At 39.4% G+C, this 15,703-nt stretch overlaps 1 protein-coding gene across 2 annotated transcripts; it reads right to left on the reverse strand.

Annotated features, from left to right (window-relative positions):
• Positions 1-213: 213 nt before the first annotated feature.
• dclre1b (DNA cross-link repair 1B) lies at positions 214-4,878 on the reverse strand. Of its 2 annotated transcripts, XM_007540847.2 has the most exons (5): positions 4,661-4,878; positions 4,267-4,478; positions 3,542-3,707; positions 3,242-3,424; positions 214-2,391 (listed from the first exon to the last, which is right to left on the reverse strand). In XM_007540847.2, exons 2-5 carry the CDS (start codon positions 4,462-4,464, stop codon positions 1,229-1,231), a joined length of 1,710 nt encoding a protein of 569 aa, XP_007540909.1. In that variant the 5' UTR covers positions 4,465-4,478; positions 4,661-4,878; the 3' UTR covers positions 214-1,228. The 2 variants fall into 2 exon arrangements, with proteins under 2 accessions (XP_007540909.1, XP_007540908.1); XM_007540846.2 differs by having other exon boundaries at positions 4,267-4,878.
• Between the last annotated feature and the right edge of the window lie 10,825 nt (positions 4,879-15,703).

The following is a 15,703-nucleotide window of genomic DNA, read 5'->3' on the forward strand; positions in this document are numbered from 1 at the left end:
GTGTGAAAAAAAAAACCCCAGCCAGAACCAGATTAAAGAAATACTTTAATGACATAAAGAATCTAAAAAAAAACTACATAAAAAACATGAAGCAACATGAAAAGAAACTTAATATTCACTCAGTGTTGTTAGTATTTGTGCAAATTTCAACAAGGAAAGAAAAATGTAACCACAGGGACTCATCATCAATATTCATCATCTGTCATTATTTGAATATAACTATTTTTATTTCACAATTTTACCTTATGAAAGAAGGCTTACAAACTTTTGAGTATTTGTTTACGGTTTAGAAAAAAAAAACATTTCAAAGCATGAAGACTTCTCAGAAACATTAGCACTGATTTTTCTCCCTGCATACGACAGAACACGTTTATTATAAGCGCCATTTTGCTCTGTTAATACTCTCAAAAACACTCAGACATGTTAATCACAGGAAGTATTATTATCTCCTCAGTAGTAATTAAAAGTGTGGAATCAGCCCCCCTTATAAATAATAATCAGAACAACAAACAAACATCATCAATTTCTTTGCTTCACAAATTATCACAAATTGTGAATCTTCCATCCAGAACTAAGAAAATGCTTCCACTCAGGGATGAAAATAGTACAAAGTTAAAAAAGCTAAACAGACATTTTGTTTATATCAGGTTACATTTTTAGGGTAAAATTAAAACCTAGTTATGCCTAAAAATGAAGTAGTTTTGATCACCAAGGTCAAGATCGTCACAATTTGTCTGCTGTGATACAAAAGCAGCGAATGTGTTCATAGTCTAAATGTTTTCGGAGGTACTTTATTTTCCTCATCAAAAGGTACAAAACAGTTTGAAATCACACTTACAAAAAAATACTTTGGCTGTCTTCCACAGCGAGAGCAGAAAGTGAAGGGTAAATGTGTTTGAGCCAGGTGGGCAAGTCTCTCCTTCAGATAATTTCCTAATTAAAACACAGGAAATTATCTGAGATTCTGAGGAAGGATAAAATCCACTAAAGACCCGCAGAACCCGGAGCCCGCCCCACAGTGGTGCCAAATCCCCATCGACTGTCAATGATAAAAATAATAAAACCCTGTTTGTGTGAGTTGGATCTAATGCTGCTCTGCGGTCGCTACGCGCTCGGCTCAAATCAGAAAACACCCTCGATGACGATGAAAAATAAGAAACCAAAGTGATGGTAGCGCTTGAGTGAGCCGGAAATGCCACCGAAGCAATCCAAAAGTGTTGACGTTGATTCAGACGTCCTCTTCCTCCGAGTCCTTCACAGGGCAGAGGGTGAACTGACGCACAAAGTCATGTGAAAGGAGGCCTCCAGACACAAAGTCCTTCTCTGAGAAGGGGAGACGCTTCAGAAGGATGTTTTCAAGCTTCTCCGTACTCTCGCGGGACACCTCATCTGAACCAAGGGAGGCTCTATCAGGACTGTTTTTAAATAAAGCTGAAGCGCTGCTCTGATCCCCCCAGCTGTGCTCACTCGTGGCATCGTGATCTGCCAGTGTTTGGCTCATCTCAACGTCCCCGCGCCCTTTGTGCCCATGTGTATTTACGCTCGTCTTAATTTCCAACCGCTGCCTTGTCCTGAAGGTATTTGAGTTTGTCAGCACTGGATCAAAGCTGCTTTCAGTGAGCTGACCAAGCTGCACCGATTCTATCATCGCCAGTTCTCCAGAAACTATTTCCTCATTGTCCCCTTTTCTGTTTTTGTTAGGGGTGAGTTTTATGCTCGGATCAACAAGAATACAGTCGGAGTCTCTTTCGCTGCTGTCTGTGTCAATATCTTGCTCAGATCCATCCTGCTCTATGTCTTCTTCCTCACAGGCTTTCTCATACAACTTCCTAGATTTTTTCACAGGAGTATCAAATATCACTCCTCTGGGAGCAAGAGAACTGAGGTTTCTGCGACAGAGGCCGTTGTACCCTGAGGAGCCGAGCTGCCGTTCGGGCTGTTTCAACATGTAGACTCGGACTGACTCGGGCACATGGACGTCTTGGCGTTTCTTGTGCGGCAGTAAGGCAGACAGGCCTCCAGGTAGGCAGCTTCCAACAATGGGTACAAGAGACGAAGGTCTGAGCGCCGAGACAAAATCCTCCAGCTCCTGGTAGGAGGAGTGGTCTGAATATGGCACTACGTAGACGTTGGGATGGAAGGAAATGAGAGGTCTGCTGGTGGGTAAGATGGCCAGTGTGGGTTGTTCTTTGTTCCACTCATGCAACACCGCTGAGCAGATCTTGGACTGGTCCACCACTCGGATGCGGCCGGCCCCGGGCTCAGTGGTGAAGATGTCAGGAAGCTCCAGAGCTCTGAGGGTCTCCATTCTCTCGAAATTCACTTCAATCCAGGTCTTAAACTCCATCGCCAGCTCAACCAACAGAGTCTCCTTGCCCAAAGAATAAATGCCTGTGAGACAGAAAAAAATTTTAAAAATCAATGGTTTTGACAAATCTGATGTGACTTGATCAGGTCTCCACAGAAACAATGATTTGGATTTAATTTCTCATAGTTTCTATCAGTTTTCACCATTTTTTTTTTAATTTCTCATTAACTGCTAATTTCTTACATAATATTTTTAATTAATAAAGCAAGTTAAATATAATGTTATGTGGGTAAAGTACTATTTGTGTAGCTCTGATATGACAACTACAACTCTACTTTGAGGTCTTTTGTACACATTAAGCTTCATAACAATTAATCTTGATAAGTTTGCATCAACTACAAACAATCCTGATATCAAGACAAACTTGGTTAGATATTGACTATTTTCATAACAAACCAGCTCAATGTAAATAACAAGAATTACATGTAATCTCCCTATACATGCTTTAATAGGCCAGCTTATGGAGAATATTTTTCTACAAGTTAGTCAAGGCTTAATGTTAAACTTAAAACTCTCTTAGACGTGATGGTTAACGCTCTTCATCAAGTGCTCTATTGTCATCCCTTAATTCTTCCCCCTGGATTACAGGACATGTTAAATGTGAATGCTGCCAATAATTTCTCAAAAGAAGCAATTAAAGAGCAACTGTCAACATTTTGCTAACTGTAAAGGTAAATTAGGACATTGGTTAGTAGATATTAAACTTATTTAAAACTTCTTAAGGGCTAAAATTGAAATATCCTACACTAAAGTTTGTAACATTACCATGACGATTTGCAAGAAAAACTTCCAACGCATATCAAGGACTTGTAAGCACATCTGATCAGATAAGAGCTTATTTTTTGGGCCGTGTCATTTTCTGTGTAAACTCACCTATAACAACGTTGTGGTCGGGGTTTCTGCGGATGATCTCTTTTATTTGCTGAGTGGCTTTCTGTCTGGATGGCAGAGTGCGGTTGGGGTCACAGTTGGTGTTGTCCAAGTACAGAATGTCTATGGTTGTGTTGGTCCTTAAACATGGCTCACGCAGCATCGAAGGAGTGTATCTGAAATCACCTAAAATACACAGTTCAAAGTTTTAAATGTAAACCTAGAGTAACCACACAATTGGACAGAAAAGAAAAACAGTGGCATCAATGAAAGACATCAAATTCCTGTAAAGAGCATACGGACCAGTGTAGAGAATTGCCCCGAAGTAGCCCTCAAAGAGAAACATGACAGCTCCAGGACAGTGGTTGGCATCTATCAGTGTGACGGTGAGCTTCTCCTTGCCTATGTCATCCAGAGGGAGCAGGTATGGCTCACACAGCTCCAGAGGATGGATCCATTGTTCTTTCACCTGAACAGGAACCAGAATGGTGAATAAAATGGGTTCAGTAAGAGTTCAAAGAACGTAGAAGAAGTCAGTAATTTAGCAAATAAAAGCTAAATAAGGTGAAAAATAAAACAGAAAACAAGCGGGACTGACAATACGCTGGAATCTACTGAGAAACTCACTAGTCTACTGTTACTTTATGCTCACTTGCTTTGGTCCATCTGTGCAGTTGTGCGGCAAACATATATTGACATGCATTATTTACATGCAGAATGTCACCAACCAAATATTACAAGCAGTCCTTTGCAATTGTGTATTGTAAACATGACACAGGCTGTGACTCGAAATATTGTACAAATTTAAGTTGAAGCATGTTATTGTATGTATGTTATATAATGTTATATTATAGCATTTTAATAAATCGATGGAGCTTTAAAACTCTTAGTTTCAAGACAATGCATTGATGTGTGTTTTTTTTAAATATACATATATCAAGCCAGTGGATTTTGTCTGTCTTGTTTTGGATTAAGTGTGTACATTAGGTTCCAGTGTTAATGCGTGCGGATGGTTCTCTCCTCCTCACCTGCAGTTTGAGTCTGAGCAGGGCGGCAGTGACGGGGGAGCAGTAGATGGGTCGGTTGCTCCAGGTGGAGGTCAGACCCACCGTGTGGTCGCTGTGCATGTGGGTCAGGAAAAACAACCGGCTGCCGGGACATTTCCGAACCTGCCAAAAGTCCACGACCAGCGGGGTGTCCGGGATGACTTTTCCATTATTAGACATGGCTCGTTGTTTCGCTGTAAATCAGCCAAATAAATAATACAGGCTCTTTCCAGTATTAACGCGTTGCTTAGGAACAAATCATTTCAAATGTGAGCTAAGAAGCCCGCCTGTTACAGTCTGCATTGTATTGTTTGAATACTAGCTGAAGTTATGAGCAAATGTTCAAAGGAAAATAATAAATGCGTAAACACTTAACTGGTCTTCTTTTAGAAAGCATCCATTATAAATAGCTGTACCACTAATGGACTCTGTAACCTGCCGCGTTGCTTCGCTGGACTTCATATTCCCGTTTTTCACATTTTTTTGCCAAAACAAAATCCTTAACTCCCGACGCAGTGTTTTATTTTTAGAGTTACAGTGCCATCATACCCCGCCATTTCTGTTTTCAATTGAATATTCAACGCCTTTTCCGTTTTCACCTTCTTTTCTTTGGGTCTGGCAGCTGCTTTGCCGTTTGTCGGGCACCATACTGCCATCTAGAGGTTGAACAGCGGTACTTCATCTGGGAAGTTTCGAGATCTTTGATAAAATAGTTATTTTAAAGCGATTATGACCTTTAAATATTTGTTTCTACAATCTAATCTCGAAACAAACAATGGCGGAATCAGGAGCTGCACAGATGAACTGATCAATGAGCTCCAGTCCTTTCTGCTTTTACCAGGTTTAATATTGCATCTTTGCCAGAAATGGGTAGTGACTTCTTAAATTTACTCACTCACATGTACTAGAATAACTTATTGGAAAAATGTACTTTTAGAAGCAACTTACCACATTGTGTTTTTTACCTTAGTCATATTATAATTAATTGTGGCTACTTTTACTTAATGTTTCTGGATACTCCCTGCCAGTTGCATTATATTAGGAACAAACACATTTGAACCAAAGATGCACCAGGCACAGATACAAACTTACAATTTATGTTAAAGTGAGACTTTTTGTTTGTAAACAGGCATTTGCACATAACTTTCTATTTTTGCCTGTTTGATGGAATCAATACGTAAGTTGCCTTACTTAAAAATACTTTGAAACTCTTAGGTAATTTCTTGGATGTCTACTTTTATACTTGAGTAAAAATATTTTGGAATATAGTGCTACTTTTAGATGAGTAAAATTTTTGGGCTGTCTGCAAACTTCTGAACTTTGTGGGTGGAAACACTGCTTGCACATATTTTAGTGCATTTTACAACTTACATATTGCACATATTGTTGTATCTATCATATACATATCTATAAATATTATGAATATGACTTTTTTTTCCCTTTTTTGGTGTCTTTCTTACTCTCAACATGACAGTAACCATTTTCGTTTTTAACTCGTTCAATGCTCTATTTCTTAAGTTAGTGCGATGAAATTTGAATTGTATACAGCAACCATAAAAAGCATTTTTTTTAGTGTGAATTGAATCACAAATAAATAAGATTCACTACATCAAGCATTGTCTGTCTCCAAGGGAACAGGTGAATTATGGCCCTTTTCCACAAGATGGCGCTATAAGAAAGCTAAAAACTTTGTTATTCTTAAAACAGTAATGGTAAGCTGATTTTTTTCAGTACATAATACCCCAGCAAATAATGACCCCAGCCAACAAGAAAAGCTTGTTTGTCTTTTTAATGTAAAAGACTTTATATGTCACTGGTGGCATAGATGTTAAAAATGTACCACCAACGTATTTACAGATCATTTATTGTTTTTTTTTTGTTCATGAAAAAAACAATAAATGAATTACCCTGTCTGTTGTGTTTGTTTTCCAGGTTATTAGGCAGGAAAGAGGATTCACCTGAATGAGGTCATCCCTGTAGTGATGTCAGCAGCTGTTAGTGCCCAACCCCCACATATCTGGTTTCACAATGCTCACGTTTTGTAATTATACTTCTCACTGCAGCACAATCCCTATTCCACGGCACATTGTGTATCACTTCCTCCTAGAGTGGAGTCCTTTAATAACTCTCTGCTTTACTGGTAATTATCCTGCTCTCCCGTGTCCATGCTGCGAGAAACATTATTTGGTTATTACTTTGACGGCTCACTTCTGCACAGATCAGGGCTCTGGCTGCGGTACGCAGTCAGGACATAGTTAAGCAGCCAATCAGTGAGGTGTGAAAAAAAATTAATATCGGCTGAACAGTTGGTGTTTAAACCTGAGCAACGCTTTGATCTTATGGAATATTTAGGATTGCTATGCTGTAGGGAGAAGTAATATTTATACCTATTAAACATTTTCACGCTTTGTGAACATACCGCAAATGGCGATATATTTTATTGAGATTTTATGTGACAGACCATAACCGGACATAACTGCAAGGTAAAATGATACGTGGTTATGTGCTGAGACACCTTTACTGTGATGCCACTAAAACAATCCACATAATCTGTTACCCATTTAGAAGTAATTTATTTTGGTAAAACAAGAGTCCAGCTATTCTGTGAAAAGCTCTGAGGTTCAGTGAGCATTAGCAACCACACAGAAGAAGCATAAAGGTCAAGTGACACAACAGGCAAGCTAGGGATACATTTATAGGAAAAGCTATAAAACACAATCTCCCAAACTTCCACTATGTCCAGGAGAACAATATTTCTGTCCATCATCTCAAAAGGGAAAAATAATGACACAGCGACAAGCCTATGAATATGCGGTCATCTGCCTAACCTGAGAGGTGAGCATTAATCCCAGAGGCTTCAGGTCTTTCTCATCTGGAGGAACACCAAAGATCCAAAGCCCAGGAGAAAGATTAGGAGCAGAATCTGTTGGTCTAATAGCTACACTCTTCACAAATCAGCCCTTTATTCTGCAGCAAGAAGAAAACCATTGTTCAAAGACAGTTTTCCCACAGCAAACACGTGGGTGAACCTTTTGGGTTGTCAATAACTAAGTGTGCAAGACACTAACACCACACATTGAAGTGATGTGACAGTGGTGATGGTGGAAGGAATTTGCGATCAGTAGGTTGGCAGTTCGATTCCCTCTTCCTCTATCATTGTGTCCTTGGACAAGAGGACACTTAACCAACCTTGACTGCTGGTGGGGGTCTGAAGGCCGGATGCAGCAACCTGATTGGTATGAACAATTATTTTATTGTGCAAATCAGGTAAAAACGTACCCCAAAGTGCTTAAGGCTGTAATTGCCGCAATAGGTGGCTGTAAAGAAATGACTCAGAATACAAATACAGCCAAACCTTTTCTCTACAATAAAAACATGACATCGTTTTGATTACAACGTGGGAAAATGCAAAGATTTTTGAGGTTGAATAAACAATTTTGTAGGGCGCTGTATTGTATAGTTTCCTGCCTCTCTTGATTTTACATGAAAACATTGCAACAAGGATGGAATAAGCAGCCCTGTTAGGAGGTGTCAAGCCAAAGGTCGCAGAGGTCAGCAGAATAAGTTGGCACCAGGCAAAACTGCTGTCAAACAGCGGCAGAGATGCAGAGAAAACAGATGGCTGCACAGTCTGCAGTCTGTCGCTGCTGATATCACAGGCAGTGCTTTAAATCCTCTGAACACTTGTATGGATCCTCACTGACTTATTGAGACCTTATTTGCTCATAAGCTGTCATTTAAATTTTGTTGAAGGTATTTACAAGCATTGCAGGTGTCAAGTCCTGTGAAATATGCAGCTGCGCTTTGATGACTAAATGAAATCAGTGGCCCCACTAAACCATCCCACACCTAGCCTTCCTGTAAATTCTCTCATCTCCTGGCTTCGCCCTTTATTCATCCCGTGGGAATTAAGAGCAGAACAGCCCTGGTCTTTCTGCCCATTCATCAGAATCAACAAATTTGTTCAGTCGGGGGTGATGGAGGTTTATGCCTTATTATGTCTCTCCAGGGATGATGCAACGGTCCTGCAAACAAACTCCCGAGTTATTTGTGGAAATGTGCGAGGAGCTAAAAATATTCATGTTTGCTCACAACAAACTGGCCACTGCTGAAGATACTAATCCAGAATTTGGCAAACAATCTCAGTGATCCATCTGCTCACTTTTCTCCCCACCATGTCACTCTCTTTCCTCTACAATCCTTCCGTAGTAAGTCTTTGTTTTTCTTCTTTACTCCATTCCTGCCAGCTGTCGTCCGCAGCATACTCGCAGTATGTCATCTTTTGACAGGCCAGCCCACTTGCACAATGTGATAATGCAGCAGTGTGACTGCTGCGTCTTCTGTCTTGAGTGACCACCCTCTTATTCAGCATCCGTCGAAGATTATTTCTTCAATTTTAAGCCATGATAAGGCCCCACATGTGTGGGCGGACTTGGCTGTTTGACTGATTTCATTAGTTCCTTGAGATTATCAAAGTGTTTCTGAAAGTGCTATACAGGCCTGCAAAGGAAAGCGCTTTAGTGGATCCATATTATGCACAAGCAATCATCATATGACTTGCTGTGGCAGAGGAGCTGTACGAAGGAAGAAAAATGACATTAATCGCCTTCCTCTGGAGCTCTGAATGTTTCTGAATTTCTCAGCGTAAGATGCAGGAGAGGGGGAGTCCTAGCAGAAGAGGGCTGAGAGTTTTCATAGAGAGCACCAAGGGTTGTAGCTGTTCATTAATTCTCTCCATCTATGCAAGAAGGTGAGCCAATTTATCAACCAGACTAGTCTTTAATGGAAACAGATGCAACCCACACACCTGAAGGAAGGAGTAAACAAATTATTATTAATCTTCTGTGCTTATTAAACCATTACAACTGAGTGATATAGGTGTACTTGAATTTTGCTGTAACTCATCTTTGCTTTGCTCCCTGATGGGTTTTCCACGGGATACAGGTTTGGGATGTACAGAAGAGATAATACATTCCTTCAAAATTATGCATTTATCTGTTACTAATGTACACTTTTCAAGAATACAAAACTGCAAAACAAAAAGTCCAGTTTTACACTTTGAAAATGAACAATTGTTGCGGTTTTGCTAAATATTTGTCACAGACTTCTTGTTCTAATTGCCACCACATTTACAGCAGCCCTGACAGCTGGTTGACAGCTCCTCAAAAAATGTCTGTCAATAGGAACATCAAGCTGTCAGCCCATTTTACTCTTGAGGACAATAATAAAAAGCATCATTCAAAATCTGAATCTAAAATATTTTCTTCAAGATTGTTGGTGGGATGAGAACAGATTGACAAACTAGGGCCTCATCTGGTTCAAAAGTTAAACCTTAAAGGGAGCCTCTCATTTTACAAGTCCATCTTTATTCCAACCCTTTGACTCATGAAAGAACGAGATGTATTGGTCTTTTTCTCCATTGTTTTGCTGAACTGTGGTTTAGCGATACCGTGAGCAGGACGGTTATCCAGTGAGAAATCAGAGTAGATCTTGTGCTTCTTTTCCTGAAAAGAGTCATCTTCAGTTTGGTCATCTGATCAGCGCCTTTTTACAGAGGTTTCCCCCACTGGATTGAGTTATGTCAACTTTTCTGTCAGCTCATATCAACTGTCTTGATTTTGCTGAAGAAAAGAATCTCTGCATATTTTTATTTATGACCTTACTGACAACTATTTAAATCCCAATTATTTGATAGATTCCAAAGAAAACACATGGAAACGTTTCGCCAGTGTAAAAAAAAAACCTTTAAAGGAACGGAAGAAAAGCTAAGAATGACTAAGTAAAACTTTCTCTTATGTTTTATTATGTTAGAAGAATCATTGGGAATGGTGTGACTGTTTGATTGAAGGGGACCACTGTACTACTTTTACTGTCACTTTGAGGTGGTTCACATTTTAGATTTCTGTATGGGTACTGGCAGTATGCCCCGAAACTGTGATAAAGCGCCTTGAATAATTGATGGTAAGGAGCCCAAAGACACTGTTTTCACAGAGATTCATTATGCTACTGCAGTGTATCAATGGCCAAAGACAAATAACGTCTGTTCTCGTGATTTAACAAAGTGTTTCCACTTGCCCATTGGAGCCACGTCACAGGGTGCGTCAAGAAAACCCACTTGACTATTTATCCTGGTAGTTACACTGCCCACGGGCTTGAAGAAACGCTTAAAAAGGAGCTGCTTCTGTTCTGTTCTCACACATTTGAAGTGCTACTGATCAATGGCGATTGGCAGAGGAAATGGTGTGTGTTTGTGGTTCTGTGGAGGCGTGATGTGTTTTATTTGTAGACTGCTTAAAATAGTCAGAAAGGTTTTTTTGTTTTTCTTTTCCCCCTGCGTATGTAAACTTGTTTATGCTCATTACAGTGTGGGAGCTGAAGCAGACAAACTTTAGAGCAGAACTTCAGGCTGCTGGTAATGAAGTAGACGCACGCGCACACACAAGAGTACAGCCAGCAGGCATAAAGCTCAGTCATGTGTGTTATCCTGTAGAAGAAGCTTAGCCTACAGTTTTCAAATAGAGCAAAGTCAAAGGTTGGAGAAAATCCAGTTCCTAGTATGCCAAACAGTCAGTGGAGGCTGTGGAAGACAACGATTCACAATATGAGCCACTCCGGTCAATATTCACGCACTAGCAGCTTGAGTTGCTTGGTTTGCAGAGGGATCAGTGTTTTAAAAACAGCTTGATGGACATTTTTAAGCCAGATTAGCTCTAAGTATCATTTTAAAAGAAAACAACAAGCTGCCAAATTGCTTTTTTTTTTTCATGCACATCAGTGGTTTCCTGAAGAGCTGCTTTCCTGGATGTTTTACCTGAGTTTTGTCCAAAAAAAAACAAAACATTTTTGCTACATGCATAGGCTACAACCTCCAAGATCGAAGTAATTTTAGTAAAAAAAAAAAAGAAAAAAAAAAGAAGATTCTCTAAAACAAAATAAATGTAATTGTTATCTATGCTTATTTTTACATGCTCGTTTTGTTTTGAGTACTTCAGTTTTGGTGTGAATTTCATTTCGGGCAGAGTGAGAAAATGGGTGAGAGTTGTCAACTCTGGAAACCGGTTCACTTTATAAAGGTAAGTGATTGTTTCTATCTGCTTTACAATCAATAAAGATTGAATTCCTGTGGTGAAATAAGGGGTTGTGTGCTGGGAACCGTCCGCACTCTCTAGAAAATTCCCACCTTTTCTCTCTGCATGCTCATGCCGCTGTCGTACAGAGTCCGACCTTCGCCTGCAATCATCTAAAAGCAAAGTCAGTAACTATTAAATACGAGATCAGATCCACTCACAGTGATAGCAGTTTAAGTCTTATCTCTTCCTGTGGGATTAGTTAGAAAAAAATCCACAAAAAACTGAGGAAAAGATTTTTCTCAGTCAAATGTGAGGAGGTTTTAGAACACTGCAGCCCACTTGAAGAATACTATTTGTAAAAAAATACTTATTTTGTGATGATGTAGCTGTTTTTGCAGCCCAGCTGCATCAGGGTCTTGACTCTGGTCTGTGTGGGCCGTTTTGTGTCTTCTTAGTGTTTCTTGTCTCCAGTTGCTTTGAATTCCTCCAATTCTTCTACAGCTTGTTCTATAAATTATTATTATTTTTTCTTTAATCTCAACCTTCTGATAGGCTGATGATTTCTCGCTGTGTCTGTAAAAGGTATTTATTTTTTATTTATTTATTTTTTTTAAAAAAAGGAATCTGGCAAACTAAATGAACGTTTTCCATTTTCCTTTCTACGCTAAAACCAACAGCAGGTTTCCACACTCTGAGAAGCTACTGCAGCAAAATTTATTATGACACTCAGTTTGTTTTTCTGTAATTCATTTCCCTCTTGTCTTCTGAAAACAACATCTGTAAAACCCAAGCTAGCACCCCCCAGGAAGAAAAATCTGCATACATTTTGAAACAGACAGATGTGAGCAGATTATATAATAAAAAAAAAAAATGAGACAAACAGCTGAACGCCTCCAGAGCCTGAACAAAATAATTTATTTTGTCTTATCTCACCCCTGTTTAACAGGTAATAAGTAATGCTTGCTAGTTGCCCACTCAGTTTCCCCTTCAGGCAGAGGAAACGGAGGTGAACTGTGGACAGAAAGAGAGCTCACTGTGTGGGTTTAAAGGTCACACATTGGAAAATCTTCATCTGATGCAAAAGCGACAAAGGATATAAAAGTAAGAGTGAACTCTCCAGCAAGGACAGACGAGCAAATCAAACTCACACTGTTGTTTTTAATATTTGTTCTTAATGACGATGATGCAGCTCTATGGTAATTTTAGAGCTCTTGTTAGTGGTGTAGATGGGGTGGGTTGTGCTCGTTTGGAGGATAGTTTTGTTTTGACCAACATTTAATAGCTCTGACCTCAGCATTTATATTGCGTCTTTACAATGGTCAGCTAAAAAAAAAGAATAAATAAAAAAAAGTTGTTCCCAGACATGGATTAATTAAAGAGTTTTTACTTAACAGTTGAATATGCTGTAGCTTTGTAAAATATACACTCCTCTCAAGAAAAAAAAAATGTGACAATGAGAGTAGTTTCTTTGTTTCTGTTGAACACTGGCTTCAAATCAGAACATTTATTTGAAATCAAGCACTGGAGTCCAGGTGTTTACATTGGATCTACTACACAACTCATTACTGGCAAGACTGTAATTCATCACATTGCTCATTAAAATATATGTATGGGGTTTTCCTGTGTGTCTCCACCATAGGTTTGGTTTCAACTTCTACTTTTCTCTGTTCAGATTGGTCATCTAATTCACCTTCCTGTTGAAGTTTGACCGAACATCTCCTTCTTCCATTTAGTTTTGATTCAGTCTTACGAAAAGAAAACATAAAATATTAAATATTCAGTTCTTTTAACAGGAATTGTTCACATGTGGATGTGAGATGTTTCAGAGGTTTTTTGCAGGTACAGCCAGTTTCAAAGATTTTGGGGCTTTGCCTTTCTGATTTCAGATCTGCTTCATCTTCTTCTTGAAAGATGTTGCTGCGTGGTAGTCCTCTGTAAATTTTAAAAGAGTCATCATCTCACCCTTCATCTGTTAATGTCATGACGTCATTTCATCTCCAAGTGCCTTCGTTTTTTATGTTGGTAATAAAGCTGTAACATTGTGAAGTCTTGCAGAGATTTTGTTTTTACTGTTGCAGGATGGTTGCATAGTACTACACTTTGTATTGACTTGTAGCTGCAGTGTCAATCTGTCGTTCAAATGAACTCCAGGCACCGTCATGACTGCAATGTGTGATAATTGCTGTTCTTGTTCATGAGTGAGATGGCTGCTGACATTCCCTCTGCTGAGAGTTTATACAAAAGATCGATTTCCATTAATGTATCTGGTGACACTTTATTTGAAGGTTGGTGCATAAGACTGACACAATACTGTCATAAATACAACATTACACCTGTTATCAACATGAAGGAGTCTTTGTGAATGTTGTCATGAAGTGTGATTCGGTAAATAATGACACTTTTAGTGCAAAGTTGACCATTTTAATGGACTTTCAATGCAAGTTTTAGTACAACTTTAGTACAAAAATAATCATGAACACTCCTTCATGTTCATAAAAGGTGTTATGTCATATTTATGACAGTGTCATGTCAGTCTTATGCAGCAGCGCTTTGGGAGTAGAGCTGCTGCTTTTCCACATTGAGAGGAGCCACTTGAGGACTCGGGGGTTCTGATTAGGAAGTCTTCATTGGTTAGGTGCGACGGGGACGTCCCACCTGGATGAGACCCAGGACACGCTGGACGGACTGTGTCTCTCGGCTGAACGCTTTGGGATTTCCCTGGAGGAGCTGGCACCCAGTGGGAAATATGGATGTCTCTGCTTAGGCTTCTGGCCCCAGATGAGAGTTAGATAACAGATGTTGAATAAACAATGTTAACATGCAGGTAATCTTTGAATATATGAAAATTTAAAAGGAGCGAGATAAGATGATAATCAAAATATAGGTTCAATAAAAAGTAAAGTTGTCAAAATGTTTAAATTTTTTAATAAAAAAATCATTTCATACATTTTACGACCCTCGAGTTTATATGAGGCTAATTTAGACACCAGCTGATGACCTGAGATGAAATGTTTCCTCACTGGGGGTCTTTTTAGTGCAGCACTTACTCCTGTGGAGGGGCCATGTCTGGTCCTGGAGCTTCTTCATCAGAAACACTTGCCTGCTGCAAAGAGCCGTGTAAGATCAGTGGGAAAAACTAAATAATAATAATAATAATAATAAAAAAAACAACGAAACAACAAGCCTGCAGACATGAGAGAAAGCCTGTTTCACAAAACCACAGGTGTCACATGAGCTATTAGCATTGCCTGTTTCAGAATAATGAGCTGAGGAGCTGGAACAGGCCCGCTTCATTAAACACACAATGAAGGCCATCAATAGTATCTGATCAGGTGTGGATTGAGATGTATTATTGATCCAGTCCTATATTAGCTGAACTTAGATACATACTGATGATAGATTATACAAACAGATTAGCTCTTCTAGCATTTGTGAACATCACAGTTAGATATAATTCTTCCGAGAAGCTGCAATAAATCAGGTTGGATATTCAGCTCCTCTTGTGTTGACCTTTAAGATTGACTGTCAGCCTGCAGGTCTTACATTTTTGGTGTTGCTCTGAAACACCAAAAATGCGTACCTACCTTCAGAGGCACGCAGGGCTGCTAAATGTGTTAGCAAAATCCTGTTTGTTTTATTCTCCGGAGTCTGTAGCAAAGAACAAAAATAGATTACAAAAATAGCTGCATTTTCAAACCAGGAGGTAGCGGAGCGATTGTTCTGGAGCTTTTAAAGTACAGTTCCCCCAAAAAACACTTTGATTTCGCTCTGTCAAACATAAAGCATTCACTTGAGCGATGGCAGTAAAAAACAAAGCATACATGTCTCTAATTTGCCAGCAAAGTGTCAGCAAAAACAACTGCCTCTGCAGAAAGTCCCTGATGAAATCAGGCGAAATGAAGGAAGCAGAAATATATTTTTAAAGCTATAAAATTAGCAGCCAGCCTCGTTCTGCTGCTAGGTGCAACGGATGTCATCTGCGTCAATTTCATTGTCTGTGGCATCCTTATTACCATTTTACGTCGAGGCGGAGAGTTTTCTGGCAAGAGCTGTACGCCTAAGAACGTAGTTGGAGTGAATTAATTTAAAACAGCATTCAGACTCTGGCTTGAGATATTTTTAGTAGCTTCACTTGTCGAGGCTGCAGGGAGTGAATGTCCAGAGCCCAGACAGAAAGAGGTAAAAGAAGAATAAAATCTCTGCTGGGACCTTTCCCTTTCCTGCTGAGCCGATAAGAGCTCTGAATGAAAAAGCAGGAGCGTGTGAATTATTTTATATAATTTTTTTTTTTTTTACTTTACTCCAGCAACCCTCCCCTTGGGTATTTAAAAAGCAGCTCCCACTAAAAC

The sequence above is a fragment of the Poecilia formosa genome, unplaced genomic scaffold (genome assembly GCF_000485575.1).
Source record: "Poecilia formosa unplaced genomic scaffold, Poecilia_formosa-5.1.2 Scaffold566, whole genome shotgun sequence".
In the NCBI taxonomy this organism is placed as follows: domain Eukaryota; kingdom Metazoa; phylum Chordata; class Actinopteri; order Cyprinodontiformes; family Poeciliidae; genus Poecilia; species Poecilia formosa.

Coding starts and splice junctions, on each gene's coding strand:
- dclre1b (XM_007540847.2), bottom strand. CDS start 4,464: ATGTCTAATAATGGAAAAGTCATCCCGGACACCCCGCTGGTCGTGGAC. Junction 3,425..3,541: donor CGGGGCAATTCTCTACACTG/GTCCGTATGCTC, acceptor TGTGTATTTTAG/GTGATTTCAGATACACTCCT. Junction 2,392..3,241: donor CGACCACAACGTTGTTATAG/GTGAGTTTACAC, acceptor TCTGTCTCACAG/GCATTTATTCTTTGGGCAAG.